The sequence below is a fragment of the Oenanthe melanoleuca genome, chromosome 14, assembly GCF_029582105.1.
Source record: "Oenanthe melanoleuca isolate GR-GAL-2019-014 chromosome 14, OMel1.0, whole genome shotgun sequence".
NCBI classification, from domain to species: domain Eukaryota; kingdom Metazoa; phylum Chordata; class Aves; order Passeriformes; family Muscicapidae; genus Oenanthe; species Oenanthe melanoleuca.
The window spans coordinates 8,326,712-8,347,240 of record NC_079348.1 but is presented as its reverse complement, the minus strand read 5'-3'; the positions used below and the strand labels follow the sequence as shown (position 1 = coordinate 8,347,240).

Here is a 20,529-nt window from a genome sequence, read left to right as displayed (position 1 = left end):
TTGAATAAAGGGATTGCAAACTGAGACAAGAGCTGCTTTTCCTCTTTGCTCAGCCTCTCCCATCTCTTGCCAAGGCTGACTTTTATTTACTTCCCACTCTGGGGTACAATAACATCCAAAGCTGTCAGCAGTCGATGCCCCAGGGATTCCTGCAGCTGAACTGTACCTGTGTCCCTGCAGTGGGGTCGTGCCTCCCTCTCCCATTCCCGCTCTCAGAGGCCACACATGTTTCAGCAATGTCCTGCGTGCAGCTGAAGCCTGCTCTCACTCCAGGCAGCTGCAGCTGCTCCTGTCAGAGCCCCAGCCCTCTCCTGTGGGAGGGGATGGGTACAGTGCATGTCCCAGGCTCTGGAGAGGGTCTGGCAAGGCAAGGGGAAACAAGCAGAGGTCCTGTCCTTGCCACACGTGCCGTTATCCCAACACGCTGTCATTGAAGGCCAGGCAGACCACAGCTTTCTGGTGGCCACTGTATTCCCTTTTGATCTCTCCTGTCTCCACACACCACAGTCTGGCCAGGTTATCAGAGGAAGCTGGAACAGAGTGAAATGAAAAGTGGGATATACATTAACTTTTAAGTTTCTTTTTTACTATTATTTACTATTATTATTATTTTTATTATTATTACTATTATTATTTATTATTATTTTTTCTTGCTTTATTCAGCCACCCTTAAGGCTGGTGATGACCAGTAAGGCAGAGCAGCTCAGTACATTTCTCTGTATGTGGAGTTTAATAGTTTTGGAGATCAGTGAGTGTGGAAATGTGCTGCCTCACCTGTGACAATGTACTGGGAGTCCCCAGAGAAGGCACAGTCCCACATCCAGCCCCGGGATGTCTCCCCAGGGTTGTTGCTCTTAATGCTTAGCTCTGTCATCAGGGAGAAGTTTGAAGTCCTCCAGATCTTGCATGTCTGATCTGCAGAACAGGTGGCCAAGAGCCTGGAAGGAGATATGTGAGGCAACCTCATCAGTCACTGTCCCCCTGTGGGCCTCTGGTTACCACAGACCTGGGCCAGGGCCAGTGATGGCCTGGAGACCTGCTCCCATTGCAATCAGATCTCCTTATACCTGCACTGTCTGATTTAGGAGATTCCAGCTGAACAGACTCTGTGAAGGAGCTCACACTGCAGCAGTTGGATCCCAGCTGTAGAACAGCTCATGGCTGTAAACCTTGCTGAGTTCAGTGGGACACACACCCCTGATAGCAACCCCGTGGTGCCACATCCCCTGCCTCCCGTCCCGCTCCTCCCTGGGAACCTGCAGCGTGGAGCCAGCAACAGCCACAGCTGGGACACAGCTGGAAGCACAGCTGGAGGCACAGCTGGAGGCACAGCTCGGCCCTGCCTCCCGTGTTTGCCCTGGGAGGGAGGTGAGGGGCTCCACACTCACGTGGAGTCGGGGCTGAACTTGCACTGCAGCGCGTAGCGGTTGTGTGCCGGGATCTTGGTCTTGGGGATCAGCTGTGTCACCTCCTCACCGATCCCACCCGTCAGGTTCCACACGTAGCAGTTTCCCTGCAGAGACACAGGGGATCTGTGTCCAGGCTGGGTCCCCACCCAAGCCCAGCCCAGCTCCCCCCCAAGCAGGGCTCACCGAGCTGTTCACGGCTGCCATGTAACTGGCGTCGGGGTCGATGTGCACCGAGTTCACCGACACCTCGGGCTCGGGGATCAGCTGCTCGTTGTGGTCAGTCTTCAGGTCCCAGATGTGGATGGCCCCGCTCTGGTCACCCACGATCAGCTCTGCCTGCAGGGACACATGGCCTGGAGCTGGCACCACTGCAGCCCTGCTCTGGGTTTAAGGATCAAGGTCCTGTCCTGCCTCTTCTCTCCCCAGCTCAGGGCTGGTTCACACCCTGGCTGTCCCAGCCGACACCCATGACACTCAGCAAAAGGCTGTTTCCCTCCCCAGAAGGGTTTGCTGATTTGCTGAAGCCCAGAGCGAACAGAGCTGTCCCAGTTCCAGGGCTGTGGCACAGCTACAGCTCCACAGGAGCCAAGTGGTTTTCAGCACGTCTGAGAGGCAGCATTAAAGGGAACGTTGGCCACTGAACAACTGAAGCACTCAAGAGTGCAGATACCTGAAAAAACACAAGCTGAAGTGGGTTTTTCTCTCTCTCTCCCCTTCTCAGAGGAAGGACAAGAGCCAAGGGCAGGAGTCCTGGCTCTCATCCCATGCTCAGAGCAGACAATGCTGGCATGTCTCCACTCAAATCAGGCCTTTATCGACAGCCCTGTGCTGGCCACAATTTTAGCAGAATCCCTAGAGGAGATCAGGTCATCAGGCACAGCTAATCCTGTCCCTGGGAGCAGAGGCTGGTCCTGAGGAGACAAACACCACTCAATACATTTATCTGACTGCACAGAAGTCTTTTCTGGGCTCCTCAACCCTCAGCCCCCTCTCAGCAGCTGTAAATGCTGAGTACAGAGTTTTCATGGCTTTACTCAGGCCATGGGGAATCTCTGGATAATTGGATCAGCATCTCTGCAGAGGGAACTGCAGAGCCATGGAACTGTCCAAACAAATGCTGCCATCTTTGGTCTAATTAACCACCTTCTGCTCACAAAGCAACGCTCTGCACCTCAGCAGCATCTCGGTCAGGGATTATTTCCCATCTAAGACCTATGTTCAGCAATATTCCTCTAACATAACACACTCCCACAGCACTGACACTAAAAAAGCATTTGGATAGTCTGGTCCAAATAACCCATCTCAAATTTAGTCTGAAGTTCCTGATTTGCAAAATCAAACATTTGCCAAATGAAAAGCAAGAGAACATTTCCATTACTCAGGACTTCACAGAGGTTTGCAAGACCCTGTCTGCAGGCAAAACCACAGCCCTGCAAGCCCAGCTAGGCCATTAACACTGATTGATCCCTATTGATTTCCCTGCTCCTGCTCTCCCTTCAGCCTCTTTGAGAGCCCCCACACTTCCTCTGCTCAGCAACAGCTGCTGAACCCACTGGTGAACATCAACCAAACCTGACCTGAAAGGAATCACGGCCAAAGGCCCCAGGATGCTTTTCCTTGTGGCAGTGGTGTCACCCTCAAGCTACCCAGCTGCCCCCATTCTTCCAGCTTTGCTCCCATCACATCCCCAGGGGTGTTCAGGGACAGAGCCTCAGCCAAGGGTGTGTTTCCTCCGATGGGGTGAGCACAGTGCAGCCCCTGTGCTGTCCCTCTGCAACAGCCACCAGGTCATCAGCACAAACACATCCTGTGAAGCCCCCAAGCCATGTCCTATTGTACCCCATCTCCTGCAGCCCCTCAGGTTTACCCAGAGAGCCACAGGAACAGGATGCCCAGAGAAGCTGTGGCTACCCCTGAATCCCTGGAAGTGTCCAAGGCCAGGCTGGATGGGCCTTGGAGCACCCTGGGATAGTGGAAGGTGTCCATGGCAGGGAGTGGAATGGGATGAGCTTTAAGCTGTTCCACAGGATTGTCTGAGCTGGGATTCTCCAGACGAGGCAGCTTCCTCACCTGGTTGGGGTGCAGGCAGACGCAGTTGATGGGAGCGTTCACCTGGAAAATGCGCTGGCACTGCAGGTTCCGGGACCTGTGACAGAGCAAGGGAGGAGCGCTCAGGGCTGTGACATCGGCCCCACAGACCGGGAGTGCTGCCGCCCGGGGGAACCCCCCAGTGCCCACCTGAGGTCCCAGATCCGGGCCATGCAATCCTCCCCGCCCGTGTACATCCAGCGCCCGTCCTCGTGGAACCCCACCGAGGTGATGTTCTTGCTCACGCCGTCGTAGTTGATGACGGGGTTGGGGTTGTTGGAGTTGAGGTCGTACATGCGGATGTGCTGGTACCCTGCGAGCACCGGGCAGCGGCTGAGCACCGGCGCGGTGCCCGGTGTGCCCGGCGGGGCAGCAGCGCTCACCTGCGGCCGCGATCATGCTCCGGTCCGGGGTGATCTCCAGGGCGTTCACCTGCTGCGGGCGCCGTTAAGGTCGGTACGGAGCCAGCAGCGGGCCCGAACGCGGGAGCGGCCCCAGCGGCCGGGGCGGCGGCGAAGGAAGGATACGGAGTCCTGGTGCTGCACCGTGCGGGTGCAGATGCCGCTGTGCGCCTGCCAGAACCGCACCGTGTGGTCGTAGCCGGCCGTGGCCAGGATGACCGGGTCGCTGCCCACCGTGCCCTGCGCCGCGTTCATGGTGCCGCCGCTCCCGGAGCCGCCGCGCCCCGCCCGCGTTCCGGGGACTCCCCAAAGCCTGCGGGGTCTCTCTCACGCCGCAGGCTCTCGGCTCGGCCCGCGGGTCTCCCTCACCCCGTATCCCCCCGGTCCCGGCCCCGGTCCCGGCCCCGGTCCCCTCAAGTTCCCGGCTCTGCGCGTGCGCGCGGCGCCTCCCGAGCATGCAGCCGCCCCGGGCCGCGTCCTGCGGGAGTGCGCATGCGCGGCAGCGCGGCGGAGGGACGGACCATGGCCGGGGTGTGGGGGGAGCGATGGGCGAGACCATGGCGGGCGGGAAGGGGGAGAGCGCCTTCGCAGCGGTGCCACCAGGGGGCGCAGTGCTGGAGTCGGGACACGGGACACGGGACACGGGACACGGGACACGGGACACGGGACACGGGACATGGGACAGGGGACAGGGGACGTGGGACAAGGGAACAGGGAACATGGGACAGGGAATATGGGATGAGGACACGGGACACGGGACATGGGACACGAGACATGGGACATGGGACATAGGATATGGGATATGGGACACGAGACAGGAGACACGGGATATGGGACATGGGACATGAGATATAGGATATGGGATATGGGACACGAAACACGGGACATGAGATATAGGATGTGGGATATGGGATACAGGACACGGGATATGGGACATGGGACACACATTGAGCACACGCTGGGCACAGGACGTGGGACACGGGACACACGCGGGGCACCGGGTACAGAGCACACACCGAGCATCTCCGGGTGGGGGCGGGCACTGGGCACACACCGAGCCCGAACGGGCACTGGGAAGCGACACCGGGCACGCACCGGGCACGGCGGAGCCGCCCCAGGAGCCGCCCCTTGTGCCGGTGCCGCCCGGGGCAGGGCGGACGGCGGCTCCGCGCTGTGCCGGTGCCCGCCGCCGTGCGCGTGTGGCACTGGGGCGCTGGGCACGGTGCCCGCCGTGCGCCGAGGGTGGCGGGGCCCGGTGCCTTCCTCCTCACTTGCCGCACCGGCAGGCACCGGGCCCTTTAAGAGCGGCGGCGGCGGCGGCCGTGCCCGTGCCCGTCGTGCCCGTGCCCGTGCCCGTGCCCGTGCCCGTGCCCGTGCCCGCTCCCGGCGGTGCCCGCGGCCGCCCCGCACCTGCCGGTAAGGGCCGGGGGAGCGGGGGATGCTCGGGCCGGGGGATGCCGGAGCCGCGCAGGGATGGCCGGCGCCGCGGTGGGAAGCGGTGCCGGGAGGATGCGGGGGGATGCTCGGAGGGATGAAGGGCTGCGGTTCCCCAGGGAAGCCCGGGGAGGATGCAGGGATGCTCGGAAGGATGCAGGGATGCTCGGGAGGACGCAGGTGTGCCAGGAGCCGCAGGGATGCCAAGCAGAGCCTGGAGGGTGCCGTGGAGCACGGGAATGCCCAAGGGATGTCCTTGGTGTGGGGCGTTGTGGGGTGTGCCGGGTTTGCGGGGCGTGGGTGGTGCCCCGCAGCACAGAGGGATGAGTGGGCCGTGGAAAGGGTCCCTTGCGCCCAGGGGCTGCTCCGTGTGTGCTCCAGTACCCCGGGAGGGAACGGGATGAGACTGCCCAGGGATGAGGGAACAGCCTCGTCCTGCTGTGGGGCTGTAGCCCCACAGGGAGCCTGCAACCTCCCCCGGCTGTGGGGCTGCAGCCCTGTGTGCTCTGGCGAGGGGCAGCCCATCCTGGGGGGGTGGCACAGGCTGGCAGCAGGGGACGGTCGTGGCCAGGCTGGCCGTGGAAGGCTCTGGAAGCACGTGAGCGCGCGCACGTGCGTGTGAGCGCGCACTCGAAGCGCGCCCGGGGCAGCATCGCTCCCCGTGGCTGCGCTGTCGGTTGTGCCGGGGCGCGGGGGATTGGCATGGAAACAGTGCCGGGGAGCACCGGAGCGGAGCTGCGGGCAGCCGGGGGGCACCCGAAACTGTCGCTGGCACTCCGTGGAACGCAGTGGCACCTGCCAGCCCCGGGACACTCGGCTCCCTCCTCCTCCCAATCACGGCCCAGACATCTCCTGGCTCAGGTTTGGGTTTGCTTGCTTCCATCCTCCTCTCCTCGGGGCTCTGGAAGGTAAGCGGGGAGCTGGGCTGGATGCAGGGGGCTGGCAGTGGGTTTTCCGAGGCTGCCGCCCCTCCTCGCCCCGCTGCCGGCGGAAGGGTGAGTCAGCCTGGCCGCTTGTGCGGAGCCGCGGGCACCTCCGAGCCTCCCGCGGCCGTGCCAGCGCCGTCCCCCAGAGATGTGACGTTAATAAACACGAGGTGCAGGGTTAGAGGGGCGGCATCCATCAGCTGAGCCTTGGCTGCCCAGGGATGTCCCCGTGGCGCAGGGAGGTGGCTCCTGGTCGCCCCTTGGGACTCCCCCCGCTGCGCCCATCCCGCCTGCCCTCGCCCTGGCTGTGCCCGGGAGCTCCAGCCCTGGGAACCTGCCCTATTTAAATAAGATAACGTGCATTAAAAACACCGAATCCTGGCGAGCTGACAGCGTCTGTCTAAATATTTATCCCTGTTCCGATCAGGCGCTGTGTTCCCATGACAGCGCCATTAGCACTTGGCATATTTATGGCCTTCCTGGGTGCTGGGCTCCCCATGTTGCGTGCCCAGGGGCCACTGACCCCCCTTCTGTGTCCCCTCTGAGCGCCCAGTGGTGACCCCTGGGCTGGCAGCCATCTCCAGCCTGGCACAGGGCTGTGCGGGAGCTGCCAGGAATATCCCCAGCTGGGCACGGCAGGGAGCGGGTACCACATTTGTCCCCCGCAGCACAGGAGCTGCAGTGCCACGAGGTCCATGCAGGGAAGGAGCGTGGGGAGCACCCTGCTTCCCAAAAACCAGCTCCCGCTCCTCCTCCTGCCCACGGGCACCGAGGGACTGGGTACCCGGGGGCAGCGGGCGGTGCGGATGGAGCGGGGATGCTCCAGCTCCGTCCTGCGCACCGCTGTGCTGCCCTGGCCTTGCTGGGCGTCGTGCTCTGGCACAGCCCGTCCTGCTGCCCGGGGGGTCCCGGGCGCTGCACCCCTCGGCAGCGTGTCGGGAGGGATTAGGGCTGTGTCGGGAAAAGGGCTCACTCGGAGCCCGAGGCTCAGCGCGGCTTTCCCGGTGTCACCGCTCTGGCAACACAAACAAAACCCTCGCGATCAGCTGAGCCGCTTGGGCACCCGCAGCTGCCAAAATCCGCTTTTCACTTCCCCGATCTGCCGGCGCTGAATTTAACCCTGAGCTCGGGTGTGTTTGGGTGGCAGCTCACCAGAAGTGCTGCACGGCGGCTGCGCTGCCCTGCCCGGGCCTCACCGAACACACCAGAACCGGAGAACCAGGAGAAAGAAAGGGCAGGAGTGATGCCAGCGTGTGGCTCACTGGAGGATCTGTGGGTGCCAAGGGTGTCCGGGCTGCCACCCTCACCCCGCCAGTGCCGTGGCTGTGCCGGTGCCATCCCCGGAGCATCCCGGTGCTGGCATGTGCCTGGGTGGCTCCCAATCACCTCTTCCCTACCCGCAGGGATGCACCGTGATGCCAGCCCATCCAGCCGCCCTGTGACACGGCCCCTGGCTCGGGAGTGACCCGCGGTGGGGACCGGCTCTGCAGTCACCGCCCTGTTTGCTCCGGCCCCGGCCTCACCCGTGCAGGCAGAGGGAGAGGCGGAGCTGGCCGCTGGCCCCACGCTGGGGCACACGAGGTAGGAGGGACACGGGGCACTGCCACGCACGTCCCCGATGGGCACCAGGCTGGCCACAGGGGCTGCCCCCATGTCGCCTTTCTCTGGGTCTCGTGCTGCCCTGGGCAGGGGAGCAGGGCACGGTAGGTGGGTCTGGCTGGGCTCAGCTGTGATTGGGGTCCCTCTGGCCACTGCTGGCCGTGGAGTAGCAGACCCGTGTGTGTCCCCAGAGATCCCAGACATGGCCTTCCAGCGGAGCCACCGGCTGAACCTGCTGCGCCTCGTCGTGCTGCTCCTCGTGGCCTTGGCCGGCATCAAGTTCCTCTTCCGTGACAGGTGAGGTACCCCAGGGGGGTCGGGGTCTGTGGCACCCCCTGGGCTGTGCTTCTGTGGTGCCTGGTGCTGGGGGCAGCTGGTGTCCCCATAACCCCATGGACATGCCACCCCTGCTCCATTCCCTGCAGCTTTACCCTGGAGCTGCACAAGCACGTCAGCAAGGACAGCGGGTTCTGGGGGGACACAGGTGACATCGTCCAGGACATCATCCCCCAGAGCCAGATTCTGGAGGTTCCTGCAGCAAAGATAATTGCCCTGAAGCAAAAGCAGCAGGTCCCCAGGGATGTCAGTGCCACCGAGATGAGGCTGGTCCACCTGGACCTCAAGGGAGCTGCGCCCAGAGTCTCCTACCTGGAGCAGGTGAGGATGCCCAGGGGCAGGGAGGGGATGGCGCAGCCAGGGCCCTGCTGACACCTGGACTGTGCCATCCCCACCACTGAGCCCGCCCTGCCCACCCTGCAGGTGTTCCCCCTCCTGTCCCAGCTGGGGGCCAACGGCGTCCTCATGGAGTACGAGGACATGTTCCCCTTCAAGGGGGAGCTGGAAATCCTCAGGTCCCCGTATGCTTACAGGTGAGCAGGCTCGCACAGGGCTGTGTGCCCAGCTGGCTGTGGGGCTTGTGGCCCCTGCAGGTGCCAGTGTGCTAGGGGCTGGGTGTGACCCACCTGGCCCCGTGCCCATGATAACCACGGTCAGAGTGCCAGGCGGTGCTGCTGGGCAGACCAGCTTCCTGCCTTGACACGCCAAAGTTTGTGCCCCTCAGTAAAGTGCACACGTGTGTGGGGCCATGTGGGCAGAGTGCCAGAGGAGGGGGGAGGAGAGCAAAGTGTCCCCATGCTCTGCCCTCTGCCCTGGCATTCCCTGCTGAGTCTGTCCCTGCCCTCCCAGCGAGGAGGACATCGAACAGATCCAACAGCTGGCGGAGCAACACAAGCTGGAGGTGGTTCCCCTGGTGCAGACCTTTGGCCATGTGGAGGTAGAGGCTCCCAGTCCTGCTGCCCATCCCAGATCACAGGGGTTCACCCTGGACACCCCCCTAATGGTTCCTCCCCACAGTTCATCCTCAAGCACGAGAAGTATCAGCATCTGCGGGAGGTTGAGCGCTTCCCCAACAGCTTCAACCCCCACGTCCCCGAGACCCTGGCCCTGCTCAAGAGCATCCTGTCCCAGGTGATCGAGAAGCACCGCCGCTCCACCTGGATCCACATCGGCGCAGATGAGGTGGGCAGGGGCTGTGCAGGGACCACCACCCTCACCCCAGGCACTGGGGGTGCTCCCAGGGCTGCTGAGCATCTCCCTTCCCCCAAGTCCAGGTTTTCCATCTCGGGGAGGGGATGGACTCCAAGAACTGGATGAGCCACAACAAGGGAGACGTGGGAACCATGTACCTGAATCACATCAAGGAGGTTCTGGGCTTCCTCACGGCGCAGTACTGGGGGCTGCGGGTGCTCATGTGGGACGACATGCTGAGGAAGATCAGCGTGGGAGCCCTGCGGGGTGAGGGGACAGGGACAGCCGTGGTGGCACTTGTGCCAGGCTCCTCACCCTGTGTCCACCCTGGCAGGCGTTTTTCCCAGTTCCAGCAGGAGCCCATGCCTTGCCCTGTGGGTCTCAGGGAGGCACGAGGAGCCCGTGGCTCCTTCCTGCTGCTGGCACCAACGTCCCCTCGCTGCTCTTCCCGCAGAGTCCGGGATAGCGAAGCACGTCTCACCCGTGGTGTGGTTCTACGCGCCCGACTTCGAGGCTGAGCAGATCGGTAAGGTGACGTGCCAAGCTCCTGGGGGTGGTGGGGGGACACCCCCTGAGCCCCCCGAGCCTCCTGGGGACAGTGGCACTGGTGGCTCACGCCTGTCTCGCTGCAGTGCCGTTCCTCACCAAGTACGTGGAGAGCGGCTTCGAGGCGGTTTGGTTCGCCAGCGCCTTCAAGGGCACCACGGGGCCAGCGCAGGCCTGGACCCCGCTGAGCTACCACCTGAAAAACCACCTGAGCTGGCTGAAGGTGATGCAGGCTGTGCCACGGCTGGCCCCGCTGCGCTTGCAGGGCGTCGTGCTCACCGGCTGGCAGAGGTGAGGGCTGGTGGGACCCTCCCGGTGCCCACAGAGCCATGCTGGCACGGTGCAGAGGTGGTGGCTGTCCCTGTCCTGCAGGTACGATCACTACTCAGTGCTCTGCGAGCTGCTGCCAGTCAGCATCCCCTCGCTGGCCATCTGCCTGCAGACCCTGGTGAACGGTGAGCCCCCCAGCCCAGCTCTCACCTCCCACTGCCTGCCACACCTCGTCCTGCTGGGCAGGGCACTGGGAGGAGGTGGGAGGCAGAGGAGGGAGAGCTTCAGCTCACTCAGTTTTGGGGGTGTGGTGAAGCTGGGGTGAGCCTGATGGTGAGGTATCCCAAGCTCTTCTGTCTCTTTTCTTACCCTCTCAGGGGGCTTCACAGAAGAGGCAAAGAGGAAAGTCCTGGATGTGCTGGGCTTGGAGAGCGTGCAGCTGGAGCAGAGCACCTGGTGTGTGGCACGTGGTGGGGGCAGTTGCATCAGAAGGGATGCACTGGAGGGAAGTGGGCTTGGGCACTCAAATGCCCTGGTCCCACACACAGTCCAGTGCACCCCACTGGATGGGGCCATCCTCACTTTCCCCTCCCTTCTCCCAGCGAGGGCAGGGGAGCGTTCCCTGGGGTGGAGATCTACCACATGGTGGAGCAGGTGAATGGGCACCTGAAGGAGAGCATCCTTAAGGCACTGGAGGAGGAGAGGTAACAGGCAGGGGGAGCAGTGGGATTGGTGCCTCTGGCCAGGTTTTTCTGTGGGAGGGACATGCACAGCTCCCCACCCTCGGTGGCCCCTGTGCCCCCAAGTCCCTCGTGCCTCTCCAGTGCCATCAAGGGCTGGTTCAGCCCCTACCATCGGAAGCGCCAGTTTGGGAACCCCCGCAACATGGAGAGCTTTGGCAGCAAAGTGCTGAAGTACGTGGGGAGCTGGGGGCTGGGAGGAGTCTGCATGGGGCTGGGAGGGGTCCCGGGCTGTGACAGGAGGGAGCTGGACCCCTGCTCTCTCCCCTCCAGGCTCCACGATGACTGGGAGAGCTTTGTCCGTGACCTGCATGCCCAGCTGGACAGGATCTACTTCCCTGACACAGTGGAGGAGTGGATGGAGGAGAACGTCAACCCCTACCTGGACCAGCTGCGGGACCTGGTGCGGGATTACCGGGCCATCATCCGCCTCAATGGCCGGCCCAAGGCCACCTAGGGCTGCAGCCCCCGGCTCCTGCTGCCCCCTGGCTGGGCTTTGGGGGCCACCATCGTGTGTCTGTTTGCTGGTGACAGCGCTGCTGCTGCTGTTTGCACTGTACAGAGCCCCTGCACTCCCCCCTCCACAATAAAGTATTTTCGTACATATTGCTGCTTGCTGAGGGAGGCCACGGCTCTGCTCCTCCCTGCGCAGGGAGAGGGAGCTGGGCTGGTGTGGAGGGCTGGGACCTATCCTGTGACAGCCCCTGGGCCTCTGCTCAGGCTCTGATGGAGCTGGAGGGGTTGGCGGCCACAGGGCAGAATGTGACAGAGCTCTTGGGAACACTCGTGTGCCTCGTGCTGGCCTCGAGGGCGGCCGTGCCCTCCGTGGGCAGGATCCAGCTTGTGGCTGCTGCGTGCTGCATGCCCAGGGCTGGGGCTGGCATCTGGGATGGAGCAGGGACAGAGGAACATGCAGGCGCCCTGCCAGGCTCCCACCAGCACTCACTCCCCAACCCTGTGCGGGTTTTCAGTCTCTGTGAGTCTCTGGTCGCTGGGAGGGGTGTGAGCACAGCGGTGGCTTCTTCAGCCTCCAAACTCTGCCTTCATCTCTTCCTTCTCTGTTTTTCCAGCACCCAGGACCCCTGTGCTCCCAGCCCCCCCCTGCCCCCCGAGTGCAGGCAGAGGCTCTGCTGTGCTCCTTTCCCATCGGAAAGGCAGCTGTGCAGGGGGATCTCTGCGTGGGATGAGCCCTCCTGCTGCTAGGGCTGTCTCCAGTTCCCACAGTCAGGTTTCCACTGTTGCCCACAGTGCCCATCCTAAACCCTCCGTGCCCCAGGCTCTGCCCGTTCCGGGTGCTGGTTTCGCTCGGCGTGTGCAGGGCAGGAACGGGGACATTTCACTGCACATTCTTCTACTCTGCAAAGACCAACCCGACTTGGCAAGAGCCCGAGGGATCCGCAGGAACGCCGGGCTGGAGCTCCTCCCGCAAAACCCGGCTGAGGAGGGGAGGAGGGACCCCACCGCCCCACACCCTGGCGCTGCTGCCCCGTGTCGTGTCCCGGACACAGAGCTCCCGGTGCCCGGCGGGGCCGTGGGGGCAGGAGCTGCCCCGTGCCGTGTCTGTGCTGTGTCTGAGTGTGGGGGCCCAGCAGGAGGGAGCCGTGGGGCACAAAGGGACCTTTGTTGAGGCTCTTCGTTTGTGATCAGGTGGTGGCAGATGTGAAGGAAGCCCCCGACCCGTGCGGAGCGCCAGCCCCAGCCCCCAGCCCCGGGAGCCCGGCCGCGGCTCAGGGCCCCGTGCAGAGCCCGGCTGCGGGATTAGAGGGCAGATTAGACGGCGTTCCGTGCTGGCAACCCAAATGTCCTGGATTGGAAAGTGGGGGTGGGGAGAGGAGACGCACCCTACCATCCCTGAGGGGGGTCAGCCCGGAGATGGGGGCTGGGGGCTGTGCAGGGTCCCTTGGGCTCCAGCTCGGGGGGCACGGAGCAGCACGGGGCGAGCCGGGGACATCAGGGCACAGCTGGGCTCCCTCCTCCACCTTCCCGTGTGCCACGGGCGCTCACACGGGGCTGCAGCTCCCGGTCCCCGAACACTGAACCCACCGATGGCTGCACCCCTCAGCGCTCAGCGCTGTGGTGGCCAGCTGGCTACCAGCCTTCTGGCCCCATGTCCCCCAACCCCGGCTTGCTGGAGCCGGGACTCCAGGAGGCTTTTAGCTAGGAACTTGTCCGGGAGGGCCGAAATTTGGGTTGATTTCATGCGGGTGATGTCCGTGCCCTGCCCTGTCCCCGTGATGGGGACATTAGCGGTTTGTCCATCACTGGCCCCATTTCCTATCGGGTGTCTCAGCTTCCTCAGCCCTCGGACCAGGCGGGAACCCTCCGCAACTTAATGTCTCGGTCATTTCAGCCTTACAAGTGAAAGGGACGAATGTCACCGGCCATAGTGTCAATAAAAGTGGAAAATGACGCGGTAATGAGAGCTTTTTTAACAGGAATGGAAAGGCTGCTCCTGCCCGGTTCCCGTTACCGGCACCGCAGGCTGCTGAGATGGCCAGGCGGGACGGGGAGCAGCACCCCAGAGCCGGCCTGGGGAGCACGGGGTGCCCCGGGAGGGGGTCTGCTGGACCCCCGCTGGATCCTCCCCGAGGAGGAAAAGGCCCCAAGCAGGGCAGCCGTGTTCCCCCCCGTCCCCTCCGGCCGCTGAGACCCTCCAGCTCGTTCCACGCCACGACTGCGAGGCGGCTCCCACCGGGGAGTCCCCCGGGCCCCGCACCGGGGAGGGGGATCCCCGCGCTCCGCCCGCAGCACCGGGCGGCCCCCGCCCTCTCCTCCTCCTCCTCCTCCTCCTTCTGCTGCTCGTCTTCCTCCTCCTCCTCTTCCTCCTCTCCCGCGCTGCCCCCCGCGCTCCCGGTGCGGCCCCCCCGGCCCGCCGCGCCCCGCCCCGGGCGCCCGCCGCCGCCGCCGCCCCCGCCCCCGCCTCCGGAGCGGGCGGGCTGGGCGGGGGGGCTGCACCGTGCCGAGCCGAGCCGTGCCGAGCCGCGCCGAGCCGCCCCCCGCAGCCCCCCGCCCCTCGCCGCGCCGCGCCGCGGAGGATGCTCGGGCCGTGAGCCCGCAGCCGGCAGCCCCGGCGCGGCGCAGCCATGGGCAAGGACCAGGAGCTGGTGCAGGCGGTGAAGGCGGAGGACATCGCGGCCGTGCAGAAGCTGCTGCAGAGGCCCAAGCCCGGCAAAGCCAGTGAGTGCGGCGGCGGCGGGGCCGGGCGGGGGGCGGCGGTGCGGGGGGACACTCGCAGGGGGGGCACACACGGGCACCGCCGTCGCAGCAGCGGGCGCGGCGGATCGGGGCCGCATCCTAGCGCTGCTCCCGGGGCCCGGCCGCGATGCCGCCCTGCCCGCCCCGGAGCATCCCCGGCCCTTCCTCGGCTCGTCGCAGGCGGGCGGGGACCGTAGACGTGCTGAGAACCCCCGGCGGGTCCCCGGGAGGGGCGGGGGGCGCTGCCCGGCGCGGGTCTGAACGTGCCGGCGGGGCTCGGAGCATCCGCGGCCGCTGCGAAGGGTCCCCTCGCCGGTCCCGGGGCACCCCCGGTGCAGTCGGGGTCCGGCTGGTCTGCCCTTGCCCTGCACCCAGGAGCAACTCCTGACCCCCCGGGAGCCGGGCCCGGTGCTCCCGGGGGTTTGGGCAGGGTTTGCGGCCGGGCAGCGCCGGGCGCATCTGCGTGTGCGTGCAGCGAGTGTGCCCGGCCGGGGCGGGCGAGCGGCGGGGCTCGCTGCCCGCACACCTCTGCGTGTGTCCGCGCTGCCGCGGGTGCGTGTGCGGCTGTGTTTGGGTGCGTGGGGTGTTTGCGTGGCGGTGTGTACCCTGGCATCTGTGTGTTTGGCTGGGCTGTTGGTGTTTCTCGCTGAGGGGGTGTTTGGATGTCGCTCCGTGGGTATCTCCCGGTGCATCCCTGCGGCTGGGCTGTGCGCGGCTCCGAGGGTGCGTGGCCAGGTGTGAGGCTGCGGGGGCGTGCGTGTGGCTGTCCGTGTGCGTCTCCGGGTGTACGTGTGTGTAGCTCCATGAGTATCTACTCGCTGTAGGATGTAACTGCTCCGTCGAGGCGTTCCGCCCGGGACTGAATAATTCATGGTGCTGATGCAGCCGCAGGTTTCAGGCCTGGTGCCGGGGACGAACTGGGCGGCTGGGGACCATCCCTGGGTACGACAGGGACCACGGGGAGCACTGATGTGCCTCTAGGTTGTCAGACACACAGTCCCTCCATGGCTGTGCCCACTGTCCCTCTCTCCAGGGTGGGCACCTCCCAAATGTGGGCACCCCCCTTTCCCTGGTGCTGTGCAGGACTGGTGAGGTGTCCCCTGTCCCTGGTCATGCAGGGCTGTTTCTGGCCAAGCAGGGCCAGCACGGTGCCCCATGCCCTGGTGCTGAGCAGGGTTGGCATGGCGTTCCCCACGTCCCTGCTCTGGTGTTGCATCCACCGTGTCCACGGTGGGGCCAGTGTTTCCCTGTGCCATGAAGGGCTGGCGTGGTGTCCCCGTGTCCCCAGTGCCATTGTTGCTGTCAATTGCTGCAGGGCAAGAAGAACCTCCAGCTCAGAGCTCACTTCATCCCAGCCCACTCCAGATGCTGCTGCTGCCGTGGCCTCTTGGGGCAGCATGTGGGTATGGGGACAACGCCTGGCCTGTGCCCACACACCCCTCTCCAGTCCCTGCTGGCCTGGGCACACAGCTGGCGTTGCTGTGGCAACAACCAGAGGTGCCTGAGTGCCACCACCTTCTCCTGCATCCCTGTCCTTCCCAGTGCTCTGCTGCATCTCCCACTGCTGAGCCCTGTGGATACCAGGCAGGATGGCCACGGGGGCCAGCAGTGCTCCCTGGGCCAGGATCACAGGTTTGGGACAAGGAACACCCAGAGGGGCTGAGCCTGGTGTTGGGGTTGGATGCTCTCCCCCTTCCCTTGCTGGGCTGCCCACCTCCAGCTGTGCTGGATGCCAGTGCCAGGCTTATCTGGGGCCATTTCCCCACTGGACCCGACTCTCCCGTTTGGCAGCGGCGCCACATGTGTGGCAGTGGGTGCTGTGTACCCAAGCACCCATGCACAAGCACCTCTGGCCATGGCAGTGGAGCTGGAGCGGTGCATGGAGTGGGAGAGCACCGAGCAGGGCTGTCCCCACGCCGCGCTGTCCCCACGCCGCGCTGTCCCCAGGCTGTGCTGTCCCCACGCCGCGCTCTCCCCACGTCCCCTCCAAGTTCCGGTCCCACGCATGCCTGCGGCGCTCCCCAGCAAGATTTGTAACTTAGCTCTGTTATCTGGATAATATCCGATTCATGTGGGGTTTAATAAATGAGATTTTAAAAATCCTTGCGTGAATTAGCGCGGGTTGCCATGGTGACATGGGGCCCCGTTTGGTGTGAGTGCGGGTTTGGGGGCCCGGGCCGGCCGCAGCGCGCACCGCGCCTGCTTCCCGGGCATCCATAATTGATGAGGTTGTCTGAAAGTTGCGCAAATCAGATGCAGGGATTTGGCAGCAAACTGTTTCCCTCCCTGTCCCCTCCTTCTCGGTGCTACCTCGAAGAAATGTGGTGACTTGGCGTTTTCCCCTTGGCTCCAGCGCCATGGGACGGGACGGGACGGGACGGGACGGGATGGGACGGGATGGGATGGGATGGGATGGGATGGGGTGGGGTGGGAGCATGGGGTGTCTTCAGGAGCACCATGCCCACTGTGCCATCCCTGTCCCGGGCACCTGAGGCTTCGGGCAGTGGGAGATGAGCCATGCTATGCCATGCCATGCTGTGCCATGGTGTGCCGTGGTGTGCTGTGCAGAGGATCCACAGTTCCTTGGCTGTGGAGTGTTGGAGGGAGCTGACTCCTTCCCTGTGAGGTCAGTGCTGCCAGTGGCTCCTCCAGGTTGGAAATGGCTCCTGTGTGGTGCTGCTGGTGCTGAGGGTGGGACCTCAAGCCAAGGGTCGAATCCTCTACTCCGGTTTCTCCTCCAGCCAGGCTGGGGGACTCTGTAAAGCATTTCCACACATGGCAGCTTCATGTGGCCAAGGAGATGTCCCGGCACGTGGCCCTGCAGTGCCAGGACAAAGTTGGCAGGAACTGGCTGTGTGGGTGGAATCCAGGGCCATGTCCTGTGGGACTGTGCTGCCCACCCCATATCTGGTCCTCAGTGCCATCCTGGTCCCACAGGTTGCCATCAGGACTCTGTCCTGGTGTGATGTTGGAGCTCTGGGTGCCTCACTCAGGTTAGCCACGCTGTCTGGCTGGGATCAGGAGCACAAAGCTCTGCACCCCCTGTGTCCTGCCACGTCAGGGTAACCTGAGTAACCCAGCCCAGCCTGGCCCCACTGCCCAGGGTGCTGGTGCTGAGGGCTGGACAGCTCTCAGTGTGTCCCCACTCTGGGCAGGAGAGCCCCATTCCTGCCCTGCCACTTGTGCAGGGCTCTGCATCCTGCCCTGCACATCACTGGCACCTCAGGCCTTGTCCCATCAGTCCTGACCCTGCTGCCACGTGCAGGGAGCAGGTCCTGCCCTGCCTAGGAAGGGACCTCAAAGCTCAGCAAGAGCCCCCAATGTCCTGCTGTCCCTGGGGAACCATCCTGGGATGTGAGTGGAGCTGCACTGGTTGGGTGGGGATGTTCCTTCACCGGTGCTCCAGGATTTGGGAACAGTGGGAAGCAGAGCCAGAGCACCTGGGGACATGAGCTCTGAGCAGGGCCTCACCAGCTGCCTCCTGCCCTCCGGTGAGTCCTCCTGCACAGCGGCCAGTTAATTCTGGGTTTTCTTGCCTGCATTTGATTGCATTCATAATCTGCTCTGATAACAGTATTTAATAAAACCGGGCTAATATGGCGCAGTTAGGAAATGTCTTTGACATTTTACAATTCAATTTCCATGCAGTAAAAGGCAGGGCAGATGCAAATCCAATTGTGGTGCAGTGCCCAGGGCACACGTGGCCGGCAGCCACCGGAGCTGCCCGGTTCCTCTGGCCCTCGGGGAGAGCAGGAGCCTTCCCCGGGAGGCAGCCACCCTTGATGGCTCCTGCTGCTGCTCCCTGAGCACGGACACTGGGCAAAACCTCCTTGCTGACAGAGAAACCCAGGCAGAGGTGAGCAGATGATGCTCACTGGAGTGCTGGAGCCCCTGGGTGCTGCTGGCCTCTGGAGCCATCGGTGCTGGGCAGGATGTCTGGAGTGGAGGGAAGGGGTTGTGGGGCCAGATCCTGTGGCAGCTTGGCCAAAGAGGTTCTGGGACCCCGTGCATCTCCCATCCCGTGGCTAGGCGCTGCTCCCACGCCTCCCCCGATCCCCTTGGCAGGGATGAAGGGGCGGGATGCCAAGGGGGCGGGCTGGGACGCGCGGCTGATGCCAGCAAGGGGAGATGCCGGTGCATCCCAGGCGTGTCCCAGGCACTGCCGTGCTCCCAGCACTGCTGACAGGCAGGGTCCTGTCAGGAACCAGCAGCTCGGGCTGCTGCTCCACTCATCCACATGTCAGTGGGTCCCTCACAAACTTCTTGGGGTTTCCAGCCCGCGGGTGAAGCCTCGCTCCCAGCAGGACTTGGCAGGCGGGTGCGGGCTGCTGTGTGCCAAGTTTCCTTCCAGAGGGGCACGATTGCTCAGCTTGGGGTGGCTTCTCATTATTTTACATTTCTTGCCTCTGTGGCTGGGCTGAGTTGTGCGTGCAAAGCCTCCCACGCCCCCCTGCCCCAGCATAGCCCCCGTGTCCAGACTGGCTGCAGGGACGCTGCCCAGCAGGGACCCGGGGCTGTTGGCCACTGCCATCGAGGAGCAGCAGGGCTGCGGGCCGGCGGCTCCGTTCCCAGCTCCCTCACTGGCCTGGATTTCCTCTCAGCAGTCCCAAATTCACCTGGCTTGACACCAAGCAGCCCTTTGGCAGCCCCCCGTGCGGGGCTCTCCCAGCTCTGGCTGTTTGCTGCATGAGGACCTTGCTGCCCCTGTGCTGGGGGGTGACACTGTGGGGGACGTGGCAGGGCCAGGCTGCACCCAAGGGTGACAGTGCTGGTGCTGAGCAGCTCTGAGTGCTGTGGGTGCCCTGAGCTTCTCTCCACAGCCCTCCCAGCCACTGCCAGCCCATCGTGGTTTCCAGTAGCCAGGCTGGCGTCTGGCTCCTCTCCTTCCCTCTGCACTGTTTAACCCTTCCTTCCCCTTCTCAGCTGCTGAGAATGGCTGTGATCTTGCCCTGCCCATCTTGCTATGCCCCCAGGTGCCCCCAGTCCCCTCCCACTCCTCACATGCAGCAGCAGTGCCTGGGGATGGAGGCTCTGTGGTGCTGCGCCAAGGCCTGGATGGGCCCCAAAGCAGTGGTGGGTGCTCAGTGCACACATTCCTGGGCTCATGGCATGTGGGAGCTGTGGCAGTGCTGGTGGGGTGAGTGCTGGAGGGGAGCACCCAGCTCTTGGGTGATACCTGAGGTTGTTTCCCACAGCGCTGTCTGTCCTGGTGCTGCTGCTGGGTGCTGTGTGCTGGGAATGAAGCTCAGCACTGTTGGGAGAATGCTGGAGAAAATCTGCTGATATTTAATGACTGATGCTGGTTCTGCTGGGCCAGGCTCCCATGGATGAGGGAGAGGCGTTGGGAAGCAAAACTCATGAGTGCCTTCATGGACACTGTTGTTCTGTCACTGCTTTGTGTCCTGTCCCTGGCCAAGTGTCCTGCAAGAGTGGGCCATGCCCAGCAGGTCACCAAGCCAGTGAGATGTCACCTCTGCCCTGGCTCACCATCCTGTCCCACATCTGGGGCACGTGGGACTTGCCCCCCTGGTTCCCTCTTCCCAGAGGGACAGGGCCAGTGCAGCCCATCTGGGACAGGAGTGATGCCACCCCTGGGCTGGCTCACTGCACCAGGCTGAGAGGGATCTTTAAACTCTAATGAAATGTTAATAGTATTTTCCAACTCAATACGGGAGTAGAAAATGAGGTGTTTAATGCCGGGCTCTGCAGCGACAGGAGCAATCAGCCTGAGGAATGGGAAGCTGGGATGCAGAGCTGGCCTCAGCTCGGCCTGACAGCCCCGTGCTGCCGGGACTGCTGCACTGATGGATGGGTGCTGGTGCTGGCACGAGCCATCCGGTGGGGCAGCACGGTGCTGGGAGGGCATGGAGAGCGGCTGGCTGGCAGTGCCAGCTCTGCCCGGCTCTCCTTGGGTGTCCCCACCAAGGTCACTGCCGGCCCGGAGAGCGCCGAGCAGATGGAGGTGACTGCGGGGCTGGGGTGGCCCGGGGCACAGCAGGGTGAAGGGACCCCAGCGCTGTGCCCTGCCATGGTCTGTGTCAGCTGGAGACGGACCAGGCTGGAGATGGTGCCCAAGCAGCCACCACAGGCTCAGCTTTTTGGAGCTCCGCCCTCGTGTGCCCCTCTGTATCCCTGTGCATCCATCCCCGTGCACGCGTGTGCATCCGTGTGCGTGCCTTAGCCCCGCGCATCCCTGTGCACGCGTGTGCCCCGTGTGCCCCGTGTGCCCCCGGCCTCTCCGCTGCCCGCTCCGGCCATGCCTCCTGCCCCCGGGGCCGGGCCCTGGGCACGGCCGGCTCGATCAGCAGCAGCCGCTGATCCCTTCCAGATGTGGCTGCCGGAGCCGCCTCCTCGAGAGGCCCCGCGGGTTCCCGGCCCGCGGGAGCCGCTGGAG

The 20,529-nt window shown here is 64.0% G+C and overlaps 3 protein-coding genes across 7 annotated transcripts in view; 2 read left to right on the top strand and 1 right to left on the bottom strand.

The window, feature by feature from the left end:
- Window positions 1–33: 33 nt before the first annotated feature.
- Window positions 34–4,339, bottom strand: MLST8 (MTOR associated protein, LST8 homolog). Its single transcript, XM_056502998.1, has 8 exons — window positions 4,025–4,339; window positions 3,881–3,932; window positions 3,648–3,810; window positions 3,480–3,555; window positions 1,593–1,745; window positions 1,389–1,513; window positions 775–938; window positions 34–530 (listed from the first exon to the last, which is right to left on the bottom strand). Exons 1-8 carry the CDS (start codon window positions 4,151–4,153, stop codon window positions 412–414), a joined length of 981 nt encoding a protein of 326 aa, XP_056358973.1. The 5' UTR covers window positions 4,154–4,339; the 3' UTR covers window positions 34–411.
- A 656-nt stretch (window positions 4,340–4,995) lies between these two features.
- On the top strand, window positions 4,996–11,544 carry LOC130259070 (hexosaminidase D-like). Of its 5 annotated transcripts, XM_056502997.1 has the most exons (16): window positions 5,254–5,314; window positions 7,406–7,530; window positions 7,662–7,839; window positions 8,049–8,154; window positions 8,283–8,514; window positions 8,617–8,726; window positions 9,043–9,130; window positions 9,211–9,375; window positions 9,468–9,651; window positions 9,839–9,910; window positions 10,017–10,221; window positions 10,303–10,385; window positions 10,578–10,656; window positions 10,803–10,904; window positions 11,025–11,114; window positions 11,214–11,544. In XM_056502997.1, exons 4-16 carry the CDS (start codon window positions 8,060–8,062, stop codon window positions 11,395–11,397), a joined length of 1,689 nt encoding a protein of 562 aa, XP_056358972.1. In that variant the 5' UTR covers window positions 5,254–5,314; window positions 7,406–7,530; window positions 7,662–7,839; window positions 8,049–8,059; the 3' UTR covers window positions 11,398–11,544. The 5 variants fall into 5 exon arrangements, with proteins under 5 accessions (XP_056358968.1, XP_056358972.1, XP_056358970.1 ...); XM_056502993.1 differs by lacking the exon at window positions 7,406–7,530 and having other exon boundaries at window positions 4,996–5,314; XM_056502995.1 differs by lacking the exons at window positions 5,254–5,314; window positions 7,406–7,530 and adding an exon at window positions 5,759–6,193.
- A 2,479-nt stretch (window positions 11,545–14,023) lies between these two features.
- Window positions 14,024–20,529, top strand: part of CASKIN1 (CASK interacting protein 1) — a 28,854-nt gene continuing 22,348 nt past the window's right edge. Inside the window, 1 exon segment of the mRNA XM_056503225.1 lies at window positions 14,024–14,117. Coding sequence (XP_056359200.1) covers window positions 14,024–14,117 — 94 coding nt within the window.